Source organism: Salminus brasiliensis, chromosome 23, assembly GCF_030463535.1.
Source record: "Salminus brasiliensis chromosome 23, fSalBra1.hap2, whole genome shotgun sequence".
In the NCBI taxonomy this organism is placed as follows: Eukaryota; Metazoa; Chordata; class Actinopteri; order Characiformes; family Bryconidae; genus Salminus; species Salminus brasiliensis.
This window is the reverse complement of record NC_132900.1, coordinates 30,303,982-30,323,577: the sequence shown is the minus strand read 5'-3', so window position 1 is coordinate 30,323,577 and position 19,596 is coordinate 30,303,982. Positions and strand designations below refer to the sequence as shown.

At 44.6% G+C, this 19,596-nt stretch overlaps 1 protein-coding gene across 1 annotated transcript in view; it reads right to left on the bottom strand.

Moving 5' to 3' along the window:
* cux1b (cut-like homeobox 1b) overlaps nucleotides 1–19,596 on the bottom strand; it is a 171,508-nt gene that overhangs the window by 112,586 nt on the left and 39,326 nt on the right. Inside the window, exon 2 of the mRNA XM_072668403.1 lies at nucleotides 16,252–16,362. Within this exon, the coding sequence (XP_072524504.1) occupies nucleotides 16,252–16,362 (111 nt within the window). The remainder of the gene's footprint in view (nucleotides 1–16,251; nucleotides 16,363–19,596) is intronic.

Sequence of the window (19,596 nt, the reverse complement as noted above, 5' to 3'; positions counted from 1 at the left end):
CAGTGAGAGTACGAGGAGAGCGAGAGTAAGTGAATGGAGGAGGCAAACAGGAAAAGGCAGGAGCGAGAGAGAGAGAGAGAGAGAGAGAGAGAGAGAGAGAGAGAGAGAGAGAGAGAGTCCAAAGCATGTCCAAAAGAGAGAGAGTAGCAGAGAATGAGTGCGCGAGAGGCAAGAAGAAAGGAAGAGAGACAGACAGACAGACAGACAGTGTGAGAGCGAGAGAGATCAAGAGAATAAGAGAGAAAGATATAAACAGAGAGAGAGAGAGAGAAAAGAGAGAGAGAGAGAGAGAGAAAAATAGTGAGAGAGAGAGAGAGAGAGAGGACAAAGCAGAGAGAGCAAGAGAGAGACAGTATGAGAGAAATTGAGTGAGAGCGTGAGAGAGTCCGTGAGGGTAAGAGAGAATAGGTGCAAGAGAGAAAGAGAGAGAGAGAGAGAGAGAGAGAGAGAGAGAGAGAGAGAGAATCCAAAGCATGTCCAAAAGAGAGTGTAGCAGAGAATGAGTGCGCGAGAGGCAAGAAGAAAGGAAGAGAGACAGACAGACAGACAGACAGTGTGAGAGCGAGAGAGATCAAGAGAATAAGAGAGAAAGATATAAACAGAGAGAGAGAGAGAGAGAGAGAGAGAGAAAAGAGAGAGAAGGAGCGAGAGGGGGAGCGTGCGAGAGAGCGAGCGAGCGCGAGAGAGGGGGACCATGACAGATCTCCTTTCCCCAGCTCAGACGCTGGAAGATGGATGGCAGCCGTGGCCAGTCGGAATACTCTGGGGAGATGGAATTCCCATTCCCTGTGTGCCGGCCCCCGGGCCATCCGCTCGGACTCCCCGAGGGCAGCGGTGGGGGGGGGGGGGGGGGTGTGGGATTCGATCCTCCCCCACCCCCTCACTTCTCCACAGTCGCCCTGTCCTGGCTGCAGCTGGCTGCCTGGGGCGACCCCCCCGGACCAATCCCCCCCCTCCCCTCAGTCGTACATCAGCAGCTCCTGTGTAAAGGCCCCAGGAAGCGCGGTGGTGGAGGGGGGGGGGGGGGTGAGCTACCCCTCACAGGGCCGAGACTGAAAGTATACTAAAATAAGAAGACCTGCAGAGCCCCCTGCACTCTCCACGCACCACGGCTTCGACACGGCCCTGAACACGGGTGACTTCATTACCGCAGAACCATTTTAATGAACCTGCTTAAAGAACCTTCCTTTCATAAAAGGAACCGTTCAACCCTTTGAACCCGTGAGGCCTGTACGTGTCCCGCGCTTAGATTCCTCGCCCTCAAAGCTCACAAGTTACCCACCGGTTTCATAGTAGCTACTGAATCATTTAGGGTAGATACTGAATCATTCATAGTAGATGCTTAATTGTTTATATTAATTTCCAAATCATTTATATTAGATACTGAACCATTCATTTTAGACAATGAATCATTTATACTATATATTAAATCACTCATAGTAGTTACTGAATCATTTGCAATACATACTACATATATTAGAGTTATATATGCTGAATCATCTATTTTGGATCCTGAATAACTCATAGTAGGTACTAAATTACTCTTACTAGCCACTGAATTACTTGTACTAGAAATTTAAACATGATTAGTAGTTACTGATTCATTTATAATAGTTACTGATTCATTTGTGATAGATTTTGAATCATTTGTAATAGTTACTGAATCATTTGTAATAGTTATTGAATCATTTGTAATAGTTACCGAATCATTTGTAACAGTTACCAAATCATTTGTAATAAATACCGAATCATTTGTAATAGTTACCGAATCATGTATAATAGATAAAGAATCATTTGTAGTAGATTCTGAATCATTTATAATATTTACAGAATCGTTTAATAGTAGTTATTGACTCATTATTAGCAGATTATAATCATTTGTAATAGTAACTGAATCACTTATAATAGCTACGGAATCATTTATAATTACTGAATCGTTTAGATTAATTACGGAATCACTTTTAATAGCTACTAAATCATTTGTATATACAGATAGATATCAAATCATTGGAAGTTGATTTTGAATCACTTATAACAGTTACTGAATCATTTAGAATAATTTCAGAGTCACTAATAATACCTACTGAATCACTTGTGCATATAGAGTGATTCCCAATTATTTTTAAGTAGATTTTGAACCACATACTAGCTACTGAATCATTTATAATACTTCTATATAATAAAACCTCTATATCTATAATAGTTAGCTATAATAATAGCTAATGAATCATTTGTAGCAGGGTGTTTCCTCTGTAATCAGCACTGATTCAGTCATTACTGAATAAAACACATTAAACACAACGATTACTAGAACCAACCACACTTTTTAAAACAAAGTACACAGCGGAGTGTGTGTGTGTGCATGTGCATGTGCGTGTGCGCGTGTGTGTGTGTGTGTAAAGTGGGTGAAGTTCAAATATGCTCTGAGGACTCGTTTCAGGCTCCAGCGCCAGAGGCAGCGCCCCGAGGGATCGCAGGACGTCCCGCACTGTTCCTTTAAGAAGGGTTGAGGAAACCGCAGCAGACGGAATGAGATGCTGTTGTCATCCACAGTGTGTGTGCGTGTGTGTCATTTTCCTATGTCTCACACACACACACACACACACACACACACACACACACAGTCTCGCTGTGTAAAGGCTGTGTGTTCGCTCCAGTGTTTGTGTATTCAGCATTCCGTAGACTCATTACATCAGCGGTCCACACAACTACAGGCACTGCAGCAAAACAGACCCCCGCTGCATGACATCACCGCAGCGGGACCGAGGAGTGACATCAGCTGCGTGACATAACGAGTTTTGTTGGTCTGGCTGGTTCTCCAGACTTCTCTCACACACACACACACACACACACAAACACACACACAATTCCACCATCTAGAGCACGGCCTTGTGTTCAGTCCAGCAACACCCCAGCTTCTGTTTCCACCCCCAACATCAAAGAAGAGGCCGTTCTGGAGAACAGCGCAGTGCGGTACGGTTCCTAACCCGGTTCCAGAACAGTCCGAACTCTAGAGGAGCTCCTGCTGCTCCTGCACTCTTCAAAATACAAGGTGCCACAAATGGTTCTTTGAGTGATCCCACAGAAGATCCCAGTTAGAAGGTTCTCCGCACTCCTCTCTTTTTTGCAAAAATGCCTCAACAGGGAACCAAAAATGGTTCCTCTATGGCGTCGCACAAAGAACCCTTCGTAGAACCTTGTAGAAAAGTGAAAGTTCCCGCGAGAGCAGGACGGGGAGCTTATTCACATGATCTAGAACACAACACTTAAATGCGTAAATGCGAACAACAGCAGTAACGTAGGACACCCTACCATCTGAACCAATCACTGAGAGGAGGTCTCAGGACAGGACTTGGTGGTGATGATGACCAATCCAAGAAAAAGGAGGCAGTGATTTGAACCAATTACAGTCAGGGGGAGGTCTTGGGAACAATCCAAGTGGCAATTTGACCAATCACAGTCAGGGAGAGGCCTTGAAAACAAAGGAGGCAGTGATTCAGACCAATTACAGTTAGGGGGAGGTCTGGAACTGAAAAGAGGCAGTGATTTAGACCAATCACAGTCAGGGGAAGGTTTTGGGAACAAGCCAAGTGGCAATTTGACCAATCACGGTCAGGGGGAGGACTCAAAAAGAAAGGAGGCAGTGATTCAGACCAATTACAGTTAGGGGGAGGTCTCTGGAACAAGAGAGGCAGTGATTCAGACCAATCATAGTCAGGGGGAGGTCTCAAAAAGAAAGGAGGCAGTGATTTAGACCAATCACAGTCAGGGGAAGGTTTTGGGAACAAGCCAAGTGGCAATTTGACCAATCACGGTCAGGGGGAGGACTCAAAAAGAAAGGAGGCAGTGATTCAGACCAATTACAGTTAGGGGGAGGTCTCTGGAACAAGAGAGGCAGTGATTCAGACCAATCACAGTCAGGGGGAGGTCTCAAAAAGAAAGGAGGCAGTGATTCAGACCAATTACAGTTAGGGGGAGGTCTCTGGAACAAGAGAGGCAGTGATTTGGACCAATCACTGTCAGGGGGCGGTCTTGGGAACAATCCAAGTAGACCAATCACAGTCAGGGGAGGCCTCGAAAATAAGAAAGCAGTGATTCAGACCAATCACAGTCAGGGGATGGTCTCAGGAGCAGTCACGGTCAGTCACGGTTACAAAAAAGGAAGTAATTCTGACCAATCACAGTCAGGGGCGGTCTCAAAAGTAATCATCTTGAGATCTTCACCTGACTGTGATTGGTCTGAATCACTCCCTCCTTTCTTTTCGAGACCTCCCCCTGACTGTGGGTTCGCTAAGCTGCCACTATTGGGCCCTTAAGCCAGACTCTGACCCCTACCTACTACAAGGCTGCCGTAGATGGTGGCTGATCCGTCTGGACAGTTGGTGGAAGCCAGTCCGTCCCCAGAATTCCGCAATCGCGTTTAATCAACTTACAGCAGTTTCTTAAAAGACGAGAAAAGTCAAGATTATTTTCCACTTCCGAGCCCCCCCCCCTTCCCCACCCACCCACAAGGGATCTGATTAAACGATTAGCGTGAAACATAATCAAGAGATTAGCCTATTATCAAAACACCTGCTAGCTGTAACCCTAAACAAGAGCGCGACAGCCACTCATCCACACAGCCTCCGCGCGACCTCTCGCAAGCCCGGGAAAGAGAAAAGGGCGAGGTGAGGGCGACCCGACGGCCGACCGCGGAACGAGAGAGGAACAGGGACGAGAGTAGTGAGTAGAGTTTGCGCGAGTGTGTAAAGAGAGAGCGAGCGCGAGAGCGAGAACAGTAGCTCCAGTGTAGCTGCATTAACGAGGGCGACGCAGGCAGCCAGTCCCATGCTTATTGAATTATGCATCCCTCTTCTGATCCTCAGTCTAATTTGGTCAGATGTGTGCGCCGCTCTGATCTTCTATAGACCGCCGCTAACGCAGCATGGGCTTTGATGAGGAGTGAGACTGCTCGCCGCTGCTCTGCCTCACGCACTCGGAAGGTTTGTGTGTGTGTGAGAGACAATATTAGATTGAGCGCTAACTCGAGTGTCTGCGGAGGTAACGCCGCTCCTCACCATCTGCCACTGCTCATAACGGAGACGCTCCGCACTAAACCAATCTTTTATCGGCTGTGGGGAGAAGCGGCGCGTCGAACGCGAGCGTAAATCAAAGACGAGCGCTCCCTGTCCTCCGAGTGCAGGAGGGAAGCGTCGCGTCACGTCACGGATCAGAGTCTCACTACTATAGTCAGATATATTAAACTATATTATACTATATATTAAAGCATACATAGTAGCTACTGAATCATTCATAGTAGATGCTTAATTGTTTATATTAGTTACTGAATCATTTAATAGATAATGAATCATCTATTTTAGACACTGAGTCATTTATACTATATATTAAAGCATTCATAGTAGCTACTGAATCATTTAGGGTGGCTACTGAATCATTCATAGTAGATGCTTAATTGTTTATATTAGTTTCTGAATCATTTAATAGATACTGAATCATTTATACTATATATTAAATTATATATTAAGTAGTTACTGAATCATTCACAGTACATACTACAAACTTCAGAGGAGTTATATATGCTGAATCATCTATTTTAGATCCTGAATAACTCATAGCACTCACAGTAACTCATAGTAGTTACTGAATCATTTATAATGGTTGCTGAATCATTTGTAGGAGATTTAGAATAATTTCTAATAGTTAATGAATCATTTGTAATAGTTACCAAATCATTTGTAATTGTTACTGAATTATTTGTAGCAGATTTGGAATCATTTCTAATAGTTATTGAATCATTTGTAATGGTTATTGAATCATTTGTTATAGTTACCGAATCATTTCTAATAGTTATTGAATCATTTGTAATGGTTATTGAATCATTTGTTATAGTTATTGAATCATTTCTAATAGTTATTGAATCATTTGTAATAGTTACCGAATCATTTGTAATAGTTACCAAATCATTTGTAATAGTTACCAAATCATTTGTAATAGTTACCGAATCATTTGTAATAGTTACCGAATCATTTCTAATTGTTATTGAATCATTTGTAATAGTTACCGAATCATTTGTAATAGTTACCAAATCATTTGTAATAGTTACCAAATCATTTGTAATAGTTACCAAATCATTTGTAATAGTTACCAAATCATTTGTAATAGTTATTGAATCGTTTTTAGCAGATCTACTCCATACGGCCCTACGGCTACCTGAAAGTTGCATGATCAGCAGGGGCTTAATTAATATCCAATGATGGATGGTGGTGATGCTCCATCTGGTACCTTTGAATGGGATAAGTTGGGGAGTTGGGGGATGATCCTGACCTCACTAACAACGCTCCCGTTGCTGAATGCAATAAAATCCTCACAGCAAAGCTCTCCTCAAGCCTTCTTCCCTGATCCGTTCTAGGATCTGCTGGTTATTAAATAAACCATAAAATCTGCACCTCCATTCAGAACCTCCAGCAAAGCTCTGGCCGTCCCAGTCAGCCCGGCCGACCGTAGGTGGGGTGTGTGTGGCGGGTACGGGAAGCGGAGGGGGGGCTGCAGCTGGAGTGCTGATGTAGCTGGACTGGAAGGTCTGTGGGGACTTCGGTTGTGAGAACGCTCTGGGAGAAGCGGCTGAGTTTTCATGACATCAGCATGTGAGAGACTTCGCTCAGGTGTGGGAAACAGAAATTAGCTGAAGTGTGTGTTTCTGAGTGTGTGTGTGTGTGTGTGTGTGTGTGTGTGTGTGTGTGTGTGTGTGTGTGTGTTTCTGAGTGTGTGTGTGTGCGCGGTGATGAGTGTGGTCAGCTGCGTAAAGAGCAGAGCTTGTACAGTGATACTGATCATATCTACTGTTGCCAATGAAAGAATCAGCACACACACACACACACACACACACACACTAAATTCACTAAACATACAAAATATTTCCACTAATAAAAGGTTATTAATTTAAGGCTTGAGGGTATTGAATGCAGAGTGTGATAACACACCAACACACACCATTACCCACACACACACACACACACACACACCATAGGGCGTGGGAAAGTTTTCATGTGGGTCTGAGAGGGTTATCACACCAAGACATCTCAGAGTTTAGCCGTTTCGAGCATTGCCCAGGACAACAGCCTTAAACACACACACACACACACACACACACACACACACACACACACACACACACACACAAACTTAAACACACACTACTGCCGTATCACCAATATGAGATATTTCGGATCGTTATATAGATGCTTAACGATCCTCAGCTCTAACGGTCCCATCTGAACCTCCTGAATCCGGAGGAGGCAATTCCACCGCTCTGATATTTTTGGGAATATTGAATATCATGGCAGGCCTGGACAACTGGAATATTCATGTATTTGCTGTCCAAGAAAAAAAAAAAAAAAAGATTTTTTTTTTTAATTAATTGTTTTTTTTATTTTTTAATGTGGCCTGCATATTAATATTGCTAACCGCGGTTACAGCCGTTATGTGGGCATGCTCCGGGTCGGACAAAACCAGATGAGTTCCTGGTAGGCTCAGACAAAGAATAAATAAGTAAAATAAAATAATTAAATAAGTAAATAAATAAATAAAAGTAAACCGCTGATTTCAGTTCATTCGCGCCATCACCACAATATACTAGAAATGAAGCCACAACTGTCCGTCATGTCGTCAAATTTGCACTAGCAGGCTCTCGCTATGTGAAGCTATATTACAGCGCACTCTGGTGGTGTATAGAGTTCAGGCTGTCTTATTTGATTTAATTTTATTTATTAGATTTTTTATACGAGCATTCGAATATTCCGGCTCAGAGCCGAGATTAGATCAGTCCTTTATTCTGGGTTTGGAGCTGATCGGGTATTCTGCAGTAGATTAAGCTCTACTGGCTGCGGTACTTAGACCGAAAGTAAGTCTCTGAGGTGTTTGTAATAGTGCCTGATCCATTTAGAGCTGCTGTATTATTTCTCTGTGTGTGTGTGTGTGTGTGTGTGTGTGTGTGAGCGAGCAAGGAGTGCGAGTTGCTCTATCAGAGACAGTGTGGTAATTAGGGCCTGATCCGGGCTGGCAGTGTGCCTACCCAGGCTGCCTGGCGTCTCCTCAGTTAATTATAGGCCTGTGTGTAAGCCCAACCACGCAGGCCTGTTTACCAGCCAGGCAGACACAGACAAATATACACACACACACACACACACACACACACACACACACACACACACACACACAACATGAAGTGCTGTAACGAGCCATTGATTTAAGAGGCGTTCCTCTGTGTCCTCGCTGGCTGGAGGAATTTGGGAGGAGTGAGGGGAGAAGAGGAATTCGTCTCCTATTAGCTGTCAAAGAAGGTGGAGGAGTGTGTTAGTGTGTGTGTGTGTGTGTGTGTGTGTGTGCTGAAACGCAAGCAGTAGGTAAGGTGGCGCTAGAGACTCTTCTACGTTTTGTAGCAAGAAGCCGTGGGACAGTCCTTACGAGAGAGGCTACAACACTGCTATTTTTTGGGGGAATATTAAAAATTTATTATAATTAGGGCAGCCTTAATACTTCCTGATAGGCTCAGCCAAAAAAATAAGTAAAATAAAATAAATAAGTAAATAAATTGATTAAAATAAACCGCTGATTTCAGTTCATTCGCGCCATCACCACTATATACTAAAATTGAAGCCACAACTGTTCGCCATGTTGTCAAACCTGCAGCCAGAGCCAGCGAGGCGGAGACGGGTTTGGTGCCCAAAGTCTGCATCCCTTAAGACAAGGCAACCACATTCACACTACCTTTAACCCTTCAACATCATCATATGAAGGGCCTTGCTCAAGGGCCCAACAGGGGCAGCTTGCCGAGCCCGGGTCTGGAACCCACAACCCGGTTATCAACGGTGCTCTAACCGCTGAGCCACCACGGTCCTCAGTTTGGCACCTCAGCCGCCGTAGCTCCAGTGTCCTAAGACTCGGCCTCGGCGTGTCTCGGCTGATCCGCTACATTTAAGGCAAAATCGGACTTTCCGTCAAACTCTTCGTTTCCTATCAGAAAAGGAACAGCAGGTCTTTCTAGATTAAGGTCTGAATAATGAGCCTGTAGTTTAAGACCTTACGAGCTTAAGACCAGCACAAACAGACTCCACTGCTGGAGACGAGAATAAGCTCGGGTAAATCCCCCCCGAGCCACACCTGGACGGCAGCGTGGGCTGAGGGGGGGAAGGGGGGGGGGGGCGCCGAAATCCACCCTGAGTCACGCAGAGGTGCGTAGAGACGCCGCGGATTTACGAGGCAACTCGCGCCATCAGCTGCATGACCTCACTCAAAACCGCAGGGCTTTAGGACACTCAGGTTTTCCAGCAGAAGCAGCGCCGGGCCTCTGGTCCAGCAGCTGCACAATGACCACCAGCAAAAGAGCAGCGATGGGGATCGTTTACTATTAATTCATCAATTAATTAATTAGTTAATAATAAAGCCACTGTGGACGGTAATCCAGCTAGTTTTCATGGTGCTACTAAGTAGCTGGTTGCTATGGTTTTGCTAAGTAGTTGCTGTGGTATCCTAGGTGGTCCCTATGGTATCCCAGAGGGCTGCTATGGTGTTGCTATAACCAATATGGTGCTGCTAAGTGGTTGCTAGGCGGTCCCTATGGTATCCCAGAGGGCTGCTATAGTGTTGAAGTGGTTAATAAAGTGCTGCTAAATGGTTGCTAGGTGGTCCCTATGGTATCCCAGACGGCTGTTATGGTTGTTGTACAACTAATATGGTGCTGCTAAGTGGTTGCTAAGCGAACCCTATGGTCACCCAGGTGGTTTCTAAGGTGTTGCTAAACGTTCCCTATGATATCCCAGGTGGCTTCTATGCTGTTGCTAAGTGGTTAATAAAGTGCTGCTAAATGGTTGTTAGGCGGTCCCTATGGTATCCCTGAGGGCTGCTATGGTGTTGCTACGACTAATATGGTGCTGCTAAGTAGTTGCTAAGTGGTCCCTGTGGTATCCCAAGTGGCTGTTATGGTGTTGCTAAGTGGTTGCTGGTATCCCAGGTAGTTGCTATGGTGTTGCTAAGTGGTTGCCACAGTGGAAAAAACTGGGCGTCTGATCAAACGCTCCAATGTGCTCTTCCAATCAATCATTCATCACTGGCCTGTGTGTGTGTGTGTGTGTGTGTGTGTGAGAGAACTTCTCAGACTCAGGGCGTCAGAAGGCCATGGTGAAATATGCATGGCTTGTAATGGCTGTCTAGAAGCCGAAGCACCTCTCGCAGGTACATCCGCCAGCACCTGAGGTGAAAAATGAGCCCTTCAGCTGGGCACAATGCGCGGCCTCTCCGGGCTCTGAAGGTCACTCTCCCAGATTAGGTCGGCCGCCGCCGCCAGCCCCCATTGTCCACCTGTATTTGTTTAACTAATGGGGGGAAAATATGGGCAAATAATAAAAGCTGAATTTCGTCCCCGTGCATGAATGACCTTTAGAGAGAGATAAGAGCGGCTGGATAATACAGCTCGCCTTCACAAAAAGAAAAGGGTGACGGGGGGGGGTCTACTGAGTAACACACACACACACACACACACACACACACACACACACACACACACACACACACACACAGATAAATGCCTTCCTTTACCACTCAGCATTTTTTAAAACAGAGGCTCGTTCACTTCAGTCTCTTGTTGAGGTTTCCAAGCTCTTAGCCCTTAGCTAGGACACTAGCCACAAGCTAACATGTTAGCCCTTAGCTAAGACACAAACATCCAACATCCTGACCCCACTAACGCTCTTACTGCTGAATGCAATCAAATCCTCACAGCAATGCTCCTCCTCCAGAATCTAGTAGAAGGCCAGTCCTCCTCTCTGGACAGGAGAGACAGTTAGTCTCCAACAAAAGCAGAATCGGCTCGTTTTGATAGCCTTGATTTCAGGCGTCCAAATACTTTTGGAGAAGCTCTTTAACGATCAGCTGTTTATTCAGACACGGTTCTGCAGGTCCTCCGGCCTCACAGCCTTACTGTGAAGTTAGTCCTCTACCCCCTCTACCCCTCTCCACCAGTCACCCCTCCCCCCACCCCTACACACACACACACACACACACACACACACCTCTGGCCCCTGCCTCTCCTAAAAGCAGTGTGTGTGAATTATGGATGTGCGCAGACATGAAAGAAATGGATTTCAGTGATAAATGCAGAGGACTGTGTGTGTGTGTGTGTGTGTGTGTGTGTGTGTGTGTGTGTTAGAGACATGGAGAGAGTGCGAGCAGCAGACAGAGTGGGGGAGAGAGAGAGAGAGAGAGAGGTGAGTGTGATGCAGATCTGACGCAGCGTTACTGATCCCAGACCTGTCAAAAACTCACCTCCTTCATGTGAGGAACAGATCAGCTGCACTAACTGAAATTTATTAAATTAAATTAAATTAAATTAAATATTCATCTATTTTGTGGAAATATGTAATTTAATATGCAAACAAATATGTATTTAATAACAAATAGAAACAATAATTATTATTATTATAGTTTCTATTATAATTCTGGAAAATATTAAAATATTTGAAAAATATATAAAAACAAAATATATATGTATATATATATATATATATATATATATATATATATATATATATATATATATATGTATATATATATATATATATATATATATATATATATATATATATATAAAAAATACAAAACTGTATTGTAATTATTTCACCCTGAAAATAAAGGATTATCATAATTATAGTTATTATTATATTATATATCATAATCATTGCTATTAATACTTAATTAAAACTTAATAATAATAATAATAATGGGCAAATACAAAATAAAGATTTAATGATTATAATAGTCATATAAGACTTATTTTATAATAAATTACAATGCTGCAGGCTGGGGAAAAAAACAATAATAATAATAATAATAATAATAATAATAATTTGAAATGTTTTAAATTGTTTAATAATTAATGTTTTATTATTTACTTTTATTAATAAGGATACATGACTGCTGCATAAGCCATTACTGACAACTGGTGTAAATTTAGACACATTTCTAAAAGCTTAAGAGCGCGATGACAGCGTACATTTACCCGAATACTCCTCAAACCTCTCCGTCTACAACACCACACACACACACACACACACACACACACACAGGCCATTTCTTTTATTTATTTATTTATTTATCTATCTATCCGGTTGCCACCGCACCATTACAGCCCGTCACAAAGCCCAGACGGGTTGGCGGGGGGTCAGGACGTGCCTCTGTGAGGATCTGTGAGCCTGAGGGAGTCCAGCCACTGGCTATGATCAAATGTGTTGTGGACGGCAGAGCAGAGATGAGGACATTAAAGGGACGGTGTGTGAAAGCTGAGGACGGCATCATTAGAGCCCAGCTGTCTTACGACACGCAACAAATATTATATTTTTTACTTCATATGAGTAAAAACACGAAACCGGATATCGAGTCTCTCAGAATGAGGACGGTGTTTATATCTAGAACAAGGCCAAAACAGCCTATCCACCCACCCACCCACCGTTTACAAGACCCACAGGAGGGTTTAGCGACATGCTGAGGTCGACTACTAAAAGACTGCACTGGAAAACCCTCCTAAGACCGTTCCCTCGACTCTCAGATACGAGGCTTTATCCTCTGAACAGGTGGATTTGAGCCTCAGTTATCTGGAACACGGCCTGTGCTGTGGTGTTTAGCCTGCTAGCTAACTTATCTAAGGCCTGGATAGCCGGGTACGAGTCCAAACCCAGCAGAACCGGCCTCTCCTTTCTCCTTTCTGTTCCTCCCAACACCAGAAAGGGATCAGTGGGTGTTGAACAGAGCTGAATTCGAACATCAAGGCTCCTCCGACTCTGGCTGAGGGTGCAAGGCCAGCACTTCGGCCCCCACCACTCTCCTCCAGCAGCCCTAATCCCCATTAAGGCCTGTTCAACGCTGATAAGAGCCTCATCGTCCACCTGCATCAACACATTCGCCTCGAAACGTCGCTGACCAGAGGGATAATACACACTACAGCTCCACACCAAAACAGCTGGGCTGGTAAAAAAAATTGTTTACGAGCATCTGAAAATGTGTGATGTTAAAATAAAACCCCACAAAAATCTTAAAAGGGAAATTTCAGCCTGTTTCCAAGATGTTCCCAAAATCAGAAAGGGCTCAGCATTGAGCCCTGAGGCACTCCTAATACCTTAAAAGGAATTTTCTCAGGCCTGAGCTGTTCATACAGTCAATTAAGCCTACCATCCAAACCCGGCGATGCACCTACACGTGTCTTCTGAGTGTTAACATCGTGGTACAGCCAAACACTAGTGTCTCTGGGGACTATTATGCCTGACAGCACCTTCAAATGTACCAAATGTACCAAGCAAACGCAACGTCTCGAGCATCAGGCAGAGCATTTCGAAGCTCTTTATGAGGTCATAACGTGCAACATTGTGTAGTTTAAAAAGCCCATAAATGCTTAAGACATTTCGTTCTATTCTTATGTGGTACGTTTCCAAAGCTACATCAAACCACTTATTAATTTATCAATTGTTATTTATTTACATTGACTTTTTTTTATGCAGGACTGTTGAAAAATTTAAGGTATTCCTATTTAGGAACTAAAGCTATTTCCAAAATATCTAATTGTATAAAATTAATTAAAATAATAAATTAATAAATTCCCCAAAATAATAATAATAATAATAATAATAATAAAATATATCGCTCTTAAAAGAGACTCTTCTGATGACGTATCTTGTTTGGTGTGATGCAACAGATGTAGGGAACCGGGGTTCGATTCCCAGTCTGGGCGCCACCATTTCTGCATTAGTCCTTGAGCAATACTCCTAGCACTTCCTTGGCCCACTCTGTAATATGAGTAACCTTGTAAGTGGCTCTGGAGAAGAGCATCAGCTAAATACAGTAAATGTAAGTGTTTATGTATCTCGGGATGGGCTCCTCCCTCTAAAAAAGGCTCCTCCCACCTTCAGTCCATTGTACTTTTATTTCCTGTGATAATATTGTATTTATATCTCTTATAATACTCAGAAATCACAAATTAATGAACGAATGATAAATATTTAGGAAATCTGGAGTACAACATTTTAAAAATGCAGTGAGTTGGCTGAAGAGTATTAAGAAGTAGCCATACATCACTGTATGAGGCAAGAACTTGGCGATACAATACAGATCATGATACAGTGTACGATTTAATATGCTACAATATATTGCGATACTGAATTTTTCTTTCATTTTTTTTACACTTTTTTTATAATACAGAAAATCAATTTTGATATATATATATATATAATGTATGAGGCAAGAACTTGGCGATACAATACATACCATGATACAGGGGTTATGATTCAATATGCTATTATTTATTGCGATACTGCATTTTTATTTTTTGTACACAATATTTTAACTGAGACGAACAAGTATTTAACATACAGGCATCAATATATATATTTTCTTTTCTATATTTTTTATTATATACAATATTTTTTATAATAAATAAATATATATATATATATATATATTATTTTATATTTAAAAATATAATATATAAATCAACATCGATCTGGTACTGTGAGACTTAATATTGCGATACTTCAATATTTCAATATTTCCTCACACCCCTATTAAGCAGCGCTCTACGCAGCTAAAGCCAAGGCTCAGGCCTCCTTCTACAAGACAAGCCTGACTCTGGTTCCAGTAATCTGGCTCGAGTGAAAAATCCTGCTCTGTGAATCCCCCCAAAACAACCAGGCGTGTACGACATACGAGCGGCGGCCTCCGCAGCGGCCCTCCGACCCTCCTCCGTCAGCGGGGAGAGCGCGGGGAGCTTTGGCGCGAGCCTCTGCCTACTCATTCATAAATAATTCACAGCCTCATTAATTATTCATTACAACATTCCAAAATAATAACAACAACAACAACGCTTTGTTTCCAGTCTTGCTCCGCCAAGCCCGTTGTCATGGGAACACGCAGCTAAACAACGGCCCCCGGAGGACGGAGGGGGGCGGGGGGCTGTGGGGGAAGCGAGGGCGAGCTGGGAACGGCAGACGCGATTCCCAAATGACCGCGCTTAGCCGGGACGTCGCACGTTCAACAGCAAACAAAGTAGGTCAAAGTAAAACGGCTCTCGAGGGGAAGAGTGGGGTTCAGCGCGTCGAGGAGGGGCCGAGATTTCAGGAACAGAACAGAAGGAAAAAAGGGGCAAGTTTCAGACTTTTTGTGTGGAAAGTTTAGGATTTACACTGTATGTCCAAATGTTTGTGGACACCCCTTCTAATTGCTCTGACAGATTTAGTTTGTCTAGTCCCTGTAGTGAAGAAGTACTGCCAATAGATTAGGACTCTCTGGAGCAGATAGACAAAATGACCCTATCAGCACCATGCTGCCTAATGCCAGGCGTGGGCTAGTAGAGGGGTGTAAAGCCCCCCAGCATTGAGGAGCTGCGGAGCAGTGGAAGAGCTGTGCTCTCTGGAATGATGGTGGTGGTGGAGGTGGAGCTCCATCCAGTACTTTTAGGATGAGGTGGGGAGGTCCTGATCTCATAATTGCAATCAAATCCTCACTGCAGGGTTGGTAGGTTGCGTCCGTTTTTTTAATACCTTTGATTTCACAAAAGGCATGAAATGAGTAGGTGTCCGAATACTTGTGTACAAATAGTGCAGCTCAGAAAACTGGTGGAATTTGACTTAAACAAGCCACAGGCTTCGAGCTTTATAAGGCCGAGGGACCAAAACACACCAACAAACAGCCGGAACAAAAAACTAGAACGGGCTTAGCACTGAGCCCTGAGGCACGCCAATACGCTCTGAGGAGTGGTCACACTACAGCCGACATAGCGTGGCACTGTTGATCATAGGCATATAAAGAATAAAACAAAATGAGGCACTCAGACGTGTGTGTGTGTGTGTGTGTGTGTGTAAGGGAAAAAAAAAACAACAAAAAAACAAGCAACCCACAGTGGGGTCAGCCGGGGCTTGATTGGACTAAAGCAGGGGGACAATTAAAGACAATAGGAAGACACTGTCTGCTCCGCTTGACTGAGCACACAGCCTCGCACTCCAGATCCTGACACACACACACACACACACACACACACACACACACACACACACACACACAGCCAATTTTGCCAGAGAACAACAACAACAACAACAACAACTGAACGCATTGGCACTTCAGGCCTCCCTGTGGAAACAAACAGCTAAGAGTGTGTGTGTGTGTGTGTGAGGTGTGTGTGTGTGTGGTGTAGACAGGAAGGAGATGCGGCCTCACCTCAGGTGTGTTTTTCTTAAATTCGCGGCTCTGGTCGATGAGTTTTTTCCTGGACTGCTCGCTCTCATCTTGTCTGTTGGCCAGTAGCGTGGCGGTGGCGTCCAGTTCTCTCTGGGAAAAACAGGAATACAGCAGAGTAATTACACACAGCACAGCAGGGGGGGGGGTAATTTGCATACACAGACAAACACACACACACACACACACACAGATTTTCAGCAGGGAGGATTCCCACCGCAACACCAACACCGAACCGAAACGACCCAACGTCTGGCTCTCTGGCTCTGTACTCAGGGCTTTTAGATATTCGCACCCTGGTATTACATCCCTGCTTACACCATATATGACCCCCAGGACCCCCCTGCCGCCGCCACCACGACCACACACTAAAAGTAACAAACACAGAATTATACATTTGATTAAACTTGGTATTATGTCGGTATACTTCGCTCCTGGGCTCCCCCTTCAGTTGTGGAGCATAATTCACTTTTAAACCACTGCAGTAAATGCAAATCTCGCTTTGAGCGGCCCCTCATGGACAGCTTTGCAAGTGCGTTCTCCTCGAATATGCGCGTGATATCTGGAGAGAAATCCGTACAGGGCTATAGAGCGCTCTCTTAAGCTAATGCTACTTAGTCTGCTGCTTTAGCCTTGAGCTACAAGCTAAAAACACAGCCCCAGGCTAGCCCTATACTTCCTATTTCTCTCTACAACGCTTTTAGGCAAAAGTTTGTGGACACTGCTCAATTAGCCAGATGTAATGGATGAGCTTTTGCACCAAACATCTTTTAGGCAAAAGTTTGTGGACACTGCTCAATTAGCCAGATGTAGTGGATGAGCTTTTGCACCAAACATCTTTTAGGCAAAAGTTTGTGGACACTGTTTAATTTGCCAGGCAGATCGGATGAGCTTTACTGTGGGTCCCACAACACCACCGTCTCCGCCTTTACGCCATCAGACGCTACGGTTACGGTTTTATTTGCGAGTAATGAAGTTTTATAGAGCTGAGCTGCTGACAGACGGGCAGAGTAACTCTGCAGGGGTTTATACAACACTTTCTCACACACACACACACACATCTCTTAACCACCCTGATACCAGAGAAACAGAGAGAGAGAGACAGAAAGAGAGAGAGAGAGAGAGAGAGAGAGAGAGGAAAATGACAGACAGAAAGAAGAGGGAGAGAGAGAGCGAGCGCGAGAGCGCAGAAAAGAAAGTGCAAGACCGTGAGAGAGATTGTGAGAGGGCCAAAAAGAGCAAATGCTGAAGAACTAGAGAGAGGACAGAGATGGGGAGAGGGAGAGCAAACGAAAGAGATCGCAACTGCGAGAGAAAAATAAGACGAGAGAGTGAAAGTGGGCGCGAGAAAAAGAATAGAAAAGAGCGCGAGAGCACGAGAGAAAGGGTGAGGAAGACGAGAGGAAGTGAGTGAAAAGAGACACAGTAAGAGAGAGAGAGAGAGAGAGAGAGAGAGACAGCGCGAGCACAAGAGTTCATGAGACAAACGTCAGGAGTATGCAAGAGAAAGAGAGTGGCAGAGAGAGAGAGAGCGCGAGAGGGCATGAGAAAGATAGTGGGAGAGACTGCTAGACTGCTGGACTGCAGAGGGGAAGCGAGAATGCAAGTGAAGAGAGAGAGAGAGAGAGAGTGGAGAGTGTGAGACATAGATGTTAGAAAGTAATGAGCGCGAGAGTTTGAGGGGAAAAAAAAAAGGTATGAAAGAAAAAAAAGAGTAAACGAAAGAGGAAAGCATGGAGAGAGAGAGCGCGCGACTGAGCGGGCGAGACATAGGCGCGAGAGGACAGAAAGTTGGGGGGGGGGGGTGAGGGGGTCAACTCTAGAGCATCAACACCACCAGGAACACACACACACACGCCTCCCAGGTCACAAGGCCGTCCCACATCTCCTACCAGCTGGCACCATGCCAGCCCCCGCACACCTCGAAACAGCGAGCAACAGGAGTGTAAGACCACAGACTGCTCTTCCTCACACTCCTCCTCCTCCTCCTCCTCCTCCAGCCTCTCCAAGGTGCGCACCCTTGAGAGTGATTAGCAGACGCTGCCGTTACGCCCATTATGCAAACTAATAGGCTAATCACTTAAAAAACCTGATTACCAGGGGGCCCCGCGGATCCTCATTTAGCGCCCGAGCCGCTGCGGGCTCCTCCAGCTGAAGCGCCGCGGGAGCATGAAGAGATGATTAGCTCTTAACTCATCAGCACACTCCCATCGCTGCTGCCGGAACGTCCCGGAACACAGAGCAGGAAGAGGGCGAGTGTGTGTGTCCAAAAGTTTGTGGACAGTTCCTGGACACCTGCTCCAACGTCCAGCTTCCCCCCCTCCCCTCACAATCAAGGGCATCAACATGGACACCGTCCCAGCTTTTCAGCTTTTACTCTTCTGGGATGTTCCAACTTGTATTAGAAGTTGGAACATTGCTGTGAGGAGGATTTGATTGTATTCTGCCACAAGAGCATTAAGGAAAGTCCGGTGCGCTGATATGTTGGATGACTAGTTCTTCCATCCTATTGGATGTACTGGACTGGTCTCACTCCAGGGAACCACACAGTCCAGTGCTTGGGGTGTGGGATGAGACGGAAGGGGACATATATTGACTGGGGACGGAATGGGACACTGGTGTACTCTTGCACACCTACCTTTTGTCCAAGCTCACGACGGATGCCCTACACTGCTCCCGAACTCCTCCCTCGTTCAAAAGCTGAATCTGCTGAAACCCCACGCGTAACCTCAGCGTGAATGGGCGGGGCTAAACTGCAGCTAATAAGGCAGATATGTAAATTAAAATAAAAGTTAGTTTCCATATTTGGACTATAAATATTAGTAAAAGCGTTCTTTAATATTTACGTCAAAAAATAATCCATAATCCCGGGATATATATAAATATATATATATATATATATATATATATATATATATATATATATATATATATATATATATATATATATATATATTCGCAGCGTGGCATCGCAACGTACCGATGGTGGGAACGTGGCGGTTTCTCTCGCTACTGGAGGCAGCGAGGGGAGGTGGGATATGAGAGGCCAAGCAGGCCTGTGTAATAGCGTTATAATTTTCCTAATGGAAGCGTTTGGCTGGCTGGGAGCGCCAGCGCTTGTCTTAGTTAATTTGTTCGGTAGTAAACGCTGATGGAACAGATTACGGCCGCTCCCTCGAGAGCCTCCGTGCTGCCAGAGAGAGGGAGGGGTGGTGGTGGTGGGGGGGGGGGGATGTAGACCGGGAACGAGAGGAAGAAAAAAATAATGTAAAAAAAAAAAAGGTCTGAAAGAATGCAAAGTTGTGAGAGAAAGAGGAGAGGAGCGCG